Source organism: Octopus bimaculoides, chromosome 8, assembly GCF_001194135.2.
Source record: "Octopus bimaculoides isolate UCB-OBI-ISO-001 chromosome 8, ASM119413v2, whole genome shotgun sequence".
Taxonomy (NCBI): Eukaryota; Metazoa; Mollusca; class Cephalopoda; order Octopoda; family Octopodidae; genus Octopus; species Octopus bimaculoides.
In genome coordinates this window covers 432026-441391 of record NC_068988.1, presented here as the reverse complement: position 1 = coordinate 441391, position 9366 = coordinate 432026, and the positions used below count along the sequence as shown (strand labels likewise).

General features: G+C 37.1%; 1 protein-coding gene across 3 annotated transcripts in view; it reads left to right on the top strand.

Annotated features, from left to right (window-relative positions):
* Positions 1-9366, top strand: part of LOC106871778 (collagen alpha-3(IX) chain) — a 239898-nt gene that overhangs the window by 142616 nt on the left and 87916 nt on the right. For 2 of the 3 annotated variants that reach the window (XM_052969918.1, XM_052969916.1), the window contains 5 exons: positions 1928-1981; positions 2858-2911; positions 5597-5650; positions 6638-6691; positions 8783-8863. In XM_052969918.1, coding sequence (XP_052825878.1) covers positions 1928-1981; positions 2858-2911; positions 5597-5650; positions 6638-6691; positions 8783-8863 — 297 coding nt within the window. The remainder of the gene's footprint in view (positions 1-1927; positions 1982-2857; positions 2912-5596; positions 5651-6637; positions 6692-8782; positions 8864-9366) is intronic. The other variant, XM_052969917.1, reaches the window with a different exon arrangement.

The following is a 9366-nucleotide window of genomic DNA, read 5'->3' as shown; positions in this document are numbered from 1 at the left end:
TCCTCACTCGTATCATTATCGAACCGAGAGTTTAACTACGGTCCTTCCATAGCTTTACTTGCCATCTTGGGTCTTCTGGATACCAATACCCCTCATATATATATATATATATATATATATATATATATATATTCCACAGAGAGAAAAAGACATTATTTTATGACTGTAATAGCACAGTGACGGCCATAGACGTATGTATGTTTGTGCGTGTTCATGTGTTTTATGAGCACACACTAGATATACCAACAAAACACGATTATCATGCCTGAATCAACTTTGATCAATTAACAGACACACAAACATCCATAATACATATTCACACACAGAAATATGTTTCATTTACGCTTCTACACTTGCCCCAACTTAGTGTTTCCCTCATTACCAATAAATCTCTCTCTTTCTCTCTCTCTCTTTCTCTCTCTCTCTCTCTCTCTCTCTCTCTCTCTCTCTCTCGTGTGTATATTTCAATATTTCTCTCGCTTTCTGTGTACATGAGAGTAGAATGACACTACTGTGTCTGTAAAAAAAATATCCTTAGAAATCGATGCGTAAAGGAGGCGCGTAACTATTGTAAGCGTATAAATTTACATACGTTTATATATAGCTATGTATATGCGTGTTTCTGTGTATATGTGTATACTGGTCTGTGCATCTATGTATGCCTGTGTATATCATATGTACACACACATACATTATATATATATATATATATATTAATGTTTGTTTTTATGTTAAGTTATAATAAAAACAATTTCACCTTAATCTAATGGGTTACTTTATACTTTTGTAAAGTACGAATATATTATTCTTAAACAAGAATATTATTATAATATCCTTGTTTAAGAATAAGATATATATGTGTATGTGTGCACGTTGTGTGTACGTGTGTATATATGTCATCATTCAGTTTTATTTCAAGATTTCTTGCCAATAAAGAGCCGGTTTCTAACCTAGATTCAAGACTCCTTCATTGTATGTATGTATGTATGTCTGCAGTCGTGTATGCTTGTCAACAGCTGGGCTCATTAGCCACCAACGGAGCCGCAAATGCAAAATATAAGTTAGTCCTAGAGCGCACAATGTTCCTGAAGGTCGGCAATGGTCTTCCTCGGTCACGAGGATCGGAGAAATTTAGAATTATGCACATGTGCATATATTCAAACTTGCTGCATTTAAATACAGACTCAGAAGTTTGTCAGAATGTGAAGGCTTCGGCCAAAAATGGTGAGTTTATTTGTGTATATGCTTTAAAACTTTCATCTGTAAAAAGCATAATGGATTAAGTATAAGATAAGTAAGAGATACACACAAATTAATTTCAAAGTTGATCTTCGGTGTTCGCATTCTCTGTTTATCTTTTGTTACGTCAGCAGCTGTGGGATTAGCGCCTACCAGACGGATAAGACCTTACTACTGGCTTACAGGTCGGAGGTTTGTTCTTATCTCCAGTGCTGCTATATAGCAATCCCTCGCCATATCGCGGTTTGGTTTTTAAGCTTCCGTCGATTCCTTCGTGGTACTGTTTTGCATTTATAAGACAACAAATATATACAAATTATAAAAATAACAATAATATACAGTACAGCACTGTTTCTACTTCGCAAATTTTCACCGATCATGGGGTGTTTTGGAGCGTTACACCCGCGATAGCTACTATACATATATACGTGTATATGTCTATATACACACGTACAAGTACAAACACTGCAAAGAAAAATAGTAACCGAGATTGAAATAAATAGACCGTAAGTAAACAAACCAAAATAAAGAGAAATCTACTGAAGTAGAAACAGAAAATGAGGGAGAGATAGGGAGCGAGAGAAAGGAAGAGAGAGTTTGTGCTGCTGTGTACCTTTTGTTTGTTTTATTTTATAGTTATAGAGTGTTTATTGTACTGAAGTTAACGTGTTTTTTATAAATATAATAGGGAGAACCAGGAGAAATTGGATTTCCCGGAAAGGACGGAATCGATGGCCCACGTGTGAGTAAACCTTTGCAATTTTTATGTATGTATGTAGGTTTGTAGGTAAGAATCTTGTTTTGTTTTTTGATTGAAACACTAACACTGTTAATGTAACGAACACGTGACATCTATAATTAATCAAGACTATACCTAAAGGAAGAGAGGTCATTAGTGAGCGATGCTGAATTTAACCAAACAGCGACAAGGGTGACAATCGCTCTCGAATCCTTTGCGAGTTAACATGGAATCTCCTAACGACAATGTAAAATTTCATACAATCAAGGTGTCCTTGGCCTGGAGAGCAACTTCCGGTCTATCTCCCGTTTGGATAATTACTACTTCCGAGGTTCCGCTAGCAATGAAACATATGTAGCCTGGATTTTATCTACTCCATTCCCTAAATTTTGGGTATATATATATATATATATATATATATATATATATATATATATATATATATATTCTTTTATTTGTTTCAGTCATTTGACTGCGGCCATGCTGGAGCATCGCCTTTGGTCTAAGTAACGATTACTGGGCAACATACTTATATTCGCTAGTGAAACACGTGTAAAGATTATATAATTTATCATATGAATTAGTTCTCTTGTTTTATTGTACTGCCGAACACACAAAGATGGATATACAGACGATGGGTTTCTAAATAGATACCAACTATTCAAACTATCTTCTTCGTTCACTCGCAAGGCATCGAACTTGAGCTACATTTGAAGACTCTTTGCCACCGTATTGTGCGGGAGGACTGAACCCGAAACCACGTGGTTGTGAAATAAACTGCTTACCCACTCAGCCATGCCTGCAGCTATTTTTATTTAAACATATTTTGAGATTATATATTTTTGTCTTTGTATATATATGAATATATTTTTATTTCAGGGCAGAGATGGAGTTCCGGGATCCAAGGGTGAACAAGGAACGAAAGGTGAAGTTGTAAGTTGAAATATATTCGTAACTCTTGCATTTCAGTAGCTCTGTATACATGTCTCAATATCTATCTATCTATCTATCTATCTATCTATCTTTTTGTTTATCTATCCATCCATCCCACCCGCACCAACCTCTTCGTCCCCTACCCCCAGTTGCTCCACCTAAGCAGGCTCTGCAGTGATGACCATGACTTTGAGACTCAACATCATTCACACTGCCCTTGCCCGGGCACGATCTGTAGCCCGTACTTCTGCTCTTTCTCCTCAAACATGACCCACCCTTACCCGTCTCCCGTTTCCCCTAACCTACCACCCCTCCAACGCACCATTCTCCGAGACTTCCAGCAACTCCAGTCCGACCCCGCCATTTCGTACATCTCCCCTAACCCACCTCTTCCCTCCTTCAAACGAGCCCATAACCTGCGTGACCTCCTGTTCCACAGTATCTTTTCTCCCAGCCTGGCTCCTTCCCTTCCTCTCGCCCACACTGTCGCACCTGCCCCTACATCTCCAGCATCGCTATCCTCACTGGCACCCACCACTGTCCCTATCACTTCACCGACTCCTTTACCTGCGCCTCCAGGAATGTTATTTACTGCATCTTCTGCTCTCTCTATCCTTCCCTGTACATTGGACAAACGGAATGCTGCTTGGCTGACCGGTTTGCGAAGCAACTCCGAGACATCAGACTCGGCAATAACATCCCAGTCTCGTGCCACCTCCGTCCTATCGGTCATTCGCTGCAACGTCTGTCTGTGTTCGGACTGTCTCTCCACATGGGCCAGCCTGACTCTCGCCTTCGCCGCGAACAGAAATTAGTCTTCTACTTTCGTTCCTTTGCGCCATTTGAGCTCAACACGCTACATCTCTTCATCTGACAACCCCACACAGATTCCCACACACCTCCTACATTCAACTGCTCCTCCTCCCAACCTACATACCTGCATATTGCCTACTTCAGTACCCTCACCACACACACACACACACACACACACACACACACACACACACCACTATACAAACACCCCTACGCACTGTTCAACTCAGTACACACACCACACACCATCATGCACACTCCTACACCCACCCAAGCACATAATACCTGAACACAGACAATATATACACACACAAGGCTGGCAGAAACGTTAGCGCGCCGGGCGAAATGCTTAGCGGTATTTCGTCTGCCGTTACGTTCTGAGTTCAAATTCCGCCGAGGTCGACTTTGCCTTTCATCCTCTCGGAGTCGAACTGGGGTCGATGTAATCGACTTAATCCTTTTGTCTGTCCTTGTTTGTCCCCTTTATGTTTAGCCCCCTGTGGACAATAAAAAAATATATATACACACACACGCAACACGCATAGACACAGATAACTTTCGCCCACAAACATACACTAGGTTACTTGTACACATACACACAAACCCAAGCCCATGCGTTTGCATACTCACAGGATAACTGCACACATATTTATACACGGCCATACGTACACACACATACATACCACTACATGTAAGCATATAACTCCACATAAGTTACGCACTGGGTCACTTACGCACATACACACACACACAGATCTACATATTTTTCAGCTCGCCCAGACATACATACTCACACATCCCAATTCATACATAAACACCCACACACACCCTTCTCATACACATGCGCGCGTGAGGGAGTAAATTCGTTCGACCGGGTCACCGTCATTATCTCCCTTTCATTCAGCCTCTTCTAGCTATTTCATCCTGTTGAACCATTATTCCCTTCACTTTTTTTCTCGCTCTGTTTCTTTTTCATTCTCTTTCATTTTTTCCCTTCTTAATCCTTTCTGTCGAAGAGCGTAGGTTCGAAACGTAAAAGACTTTTCCATTCTTCCCGAGCGTTAAACTAATACACCTGCTTGCTGTTCCTACACCTGTCTTCATTTGTTAATTTGAACTATGTGTGTGCTTGTGTGTGTTCATGCACGTGTATATATATATATATATATATATATATATGTGTGTGTGTGTATATATGTATGTGGTGGTGGTTGTCTACTCCTTAAACAGAGTTTGACCACCTCCTGCACCTACACCTTAGCCCTTTCATGGCGTCTGATGTGGCTTTTTAAACCAGACAGTGTTTTGAAAAAACACCCACACAGATTGCACCTCTGATTTGCACTACCAATACCTGCAAGTAAGTTCTGCTCATATATGTATGTATATATGTATATATATATATATATATATATATATATGTATATATGTATGTATATATATGTATATATATGTACATATATATATATACGCATATATATATGTGTGTATATATATACGTATATATAAGTATATATATGTGTATATATGTATATATATATGTGTCTGTGTATGCCTGTGTGTTCATGCATGTATATATATGTATGTATATGTATGTATATATATATGTATGTATGTATATATATATGTATGTATAAATTTATGTATATATATACGTATATGTGTGTGTGTGCGCGCGCGCGCGTGTGTGTGCGTGTGTATATGTGTGCGTATGTGTTTGTATGTGTGTGTACATACACACACCCATGTGTATATAAAGGACAGAGACTCTAGATCGTCTCATATTTTTAACGTTAGAATCCTTTAGTCATGGTATTTGTCCTCGTATTCCTTTTAAATAACAGATTGTCTATTCTTTTCTTCTTCATTTAGGGTCCTGAAGGACCGAGAGGTCTACCTGGAATCCCTGGTCATAGAGGATCACGTGTAAGTATGCATATATATTTATTACATACATACATAGATACATACATACATAGATACATACATTTATATGTATGTATATGCATATGTAATACATAATGCAAGCATAGACCACTTAAATACAGGACTTGGAGTTTCCCGGCAGCATCGGATATTAGACACGTACGACAGCCGACAAATGGCAGCGATAAATCGCATCAATTTATATCCAATATTGCTTAGAAACTATGAGTTTTGGATGTAAGTATTACATGCATGTAATGATGTTAACGTCAATATTGACAAACAAAATATGTCCGAATATGTACATGTAAAATGCAGCATTATGTAAGAAACCTATATTGTATTTAATTAACATTTTATTCTTATTTCATCTATTTTATAATAATCATCATTTGGTAACTTAAAGATATTTCTCAAATGTTTAATATGGCTAGGATATTTCTATAGTATCTTATGAAATACTAATAGTATAATCGCAATATACCGATGGCTTTGATGAGATTACAGTGATATTAAATCATAATATTTAATATCATTATCCAACAAACATACAAGCAGAATATGTATGTCGGTCTATGAAAGTTTTTTTTATATATATAACAATAGATATATCTGTTAAGTCCACGTGACATGAAGAAAGAATAGAAACCTAACGGATCACGACGAACTTTCATCTGAGAGATGTTTTCAATTCAGTTGAAAAACAAATCTCTTTTCTCTTAGACGAAATGTCAGACTCGAAACATAAGATTCCTCTCATATCTAACATGCCACAGACGAATTGATCCAAATTCTTGAATTTCTCTGTTTACTTTCAACGACGCAGACGATCGCCTCTTTTCCCAATCGCTGATTTCTTTTTTGTTACGTCTTGATAAATATATCAGATTTGACCTTTTTTTTCTAACAATAAAGAATGCTGATGAGTAACGACTGATTTTATTGTTATTGTTACTGTGTACATTCATACAAATAATGTTATTTCAGGGCCAGACAGGAAGAATAGGACCAAATGGATTAAAAGGTGAAAGGGGCGAAGTCGTAAGTATTTCTGTTTTATTAACTCTTACATCATATTATTTATTCGAATCGGTAGACTGTTGGATTCAATACCTTACAGTATTGTTTCGTTCCTCTCGTTTCTGGCTTCATATTTCGCTAATGTCGATTTCAACCACTTATCTTTTTGGTTATTGAGGAAATGCGCACTAGTAATATATTCAGGAACCGATGAATTTGCATACAACACTTATTCTTAATCCTGCCAAATCATGTTCTGCAGGGCGAGAGATGGAGCCCTAGTAACACAGCACCAGATAATGTTACCATATCAGTGTCACTCAAACTAATGAAATCATTTTTATTCATCATGTATTCACTTATTGTGCATATAACGAGTGAGAGCGTAAATGCCAGACTATGTCTCAACCGAAGTTAAATAAGTCTATTTAAAGAATATATCATGTGACCTTCGCTGACGACATCGATGAATCCCAGGACTATTAACACGAAGATTAGAAGATCTGACCTCACAACAGGCGTTTTATTTTATCTCAGAGATACTTAATTTTATTATCTTAATACTTCATATTACTTAATTAGAAAAATAATAATCCAACAGACATAAAATTCTAACATTTTAGGAACGATCCACTCTGCTATGGCCATTAACAAAAGGATTGTTATCAAATAGATTAGAAGACTTTTTGACGTAGACATGCGAAAGACTTTTGAGAATATTAAAGACATCAGGAAAAAACCAACGAAGTACTTAAAATGACAAAAACTAAGATAATTTAATTAGAAACCACCCAAAAGAGAAAACTAAATATTTTAGAAACTTAATTCTGAAAAATAATTAACAGAGATTGTAAATAAAAGCAAAATAAATGTGTAAATGTGAAAATCAAAAGAGGAAACCAAGGATTATGTAGATGGATGTCAAAAACTGGACTGACTCAAAATGCCGTGGATATATAAGGAAAGCACAGGAAGACCAAGATGGCGTACCAGGATATTTAATCTGATGAAAGCAGACGATGACTGATAATGATGATGTTTCTATATGCTTGGCAATTTAATTAGGTTGAAATGACTTCAAATGTTGCGTGACCTTGAAAACAACTGTCAAGACTACAGCTTCCGTGTCCTTAAGTGGAGGAACTGAAACTAAATCGCGCATTTAATTCACCGAAGATTTACAATCCGCCTACACTCAGGACCAATGCAAACATAGAAGTTTTCAATGATGAAGCCTTAGAGTTCTGGGATATTTTATATGTGTGTGTGTGTGTGTGTGTGTGTGTGTATGTGTGCACGCGTTTATGTATGCGTTTATGTGTGCGTGCGCTCATGAGAATGTATGTATCACAAATCCGCAACTCTAAGACTTAATTGAAACCATGTACGTGCCAACATGGATGATAAATTCTCAGTGAACTGAACTGGAAATTCCAATTTGATTTCCCCATAACAATTAACCTTGTGCCTTCCCTGGAACTTCAGAAAAGGTATATACACGAGGAAGAAACGTCGAAGAAACACGTCTCATTTACCTTCCTCTTAAATTTTTCATCATCAGTAATTTTGCATGAAAAACTAGATATGAATAACATGAAGAATGGACTAACAAAAATTTATATATTTATATTCTATATTTTTAAGGAAGCAAATCGATTTGGTGTTCAAAATATATGCTTAGTACATTTCTTCCGGCTCTTTACGTTCTCACTTTATATCCCGCCGAGGTTAACTTATCCTCTCATCCTTTCAGGGGTCGATACAATAGAGTATTAGTCAAGTACTGGAGCTGGTGTAATCGACTTCCCCCTCCCCTCAAAACTTTCTACCTTTGAACCCTGCAACGGAGAGGGGTCCCATTCACGTGGAATCCTGTGCTCTCGGTCACTTTTATGCCATAGAAACCGGATATGTTTTATGAGTTCTAGGGCTTGGGAGAAACAAATGAAATTAATGTCATTTTTACCATTCCTCAAATCCAATATATTTGTCTCTCAGTACGAGTTTATTTCGTATCAATAATTTTACATACAAAACGTAATTAATTTGCATAAATTATATGTCATTAATTTATCTTACAAACATGCTTATTTTTTTGTTTTGCAATTTCAGGGTCCCGAAGGTCCACCAGGTCCACCAGGTGTTGTCTCCGGGAAGGGAGATGCGGTATGGAAAGACGTACAGATGTATCAAGTACTACTCCGTTTTTATTTTTATTGCACGTCCTTCAGCCCGGCCACTAACCCACCTTATTATCCATAATGAACACTCCCCCAACCCGCCCAACAACAGCGGTTTTGCCATTTCTAGAATCACCCGCTTTTATTGCTATCAATTCGAAACCTCTCTTTAATCCCGTTTAACGCCCACACAAACGCTGCTGCAGGAAAAGATACAAGTTGACAGTAGTTTTAATTTAAACTTAACCATTAGAAAAAAAAACTAGAGGAATATATACTTCTAGAAACATAAGCTCTATTCAATATTTAATTATTATAACGATTAAATTACTAAAGTAGAGAAGCGTTTATGAAATTTTAACGAAGTTTACAAACAATAACTCGAGAAAGAGTTATGAAAATTCAGCTTCGCACAAATCTTCCACTTCGTTAAGAACTGACCTTTCTGCGCCAAAAGAACAAACATACATACATTATATATACATACATTATATATATATATATATATATATATAT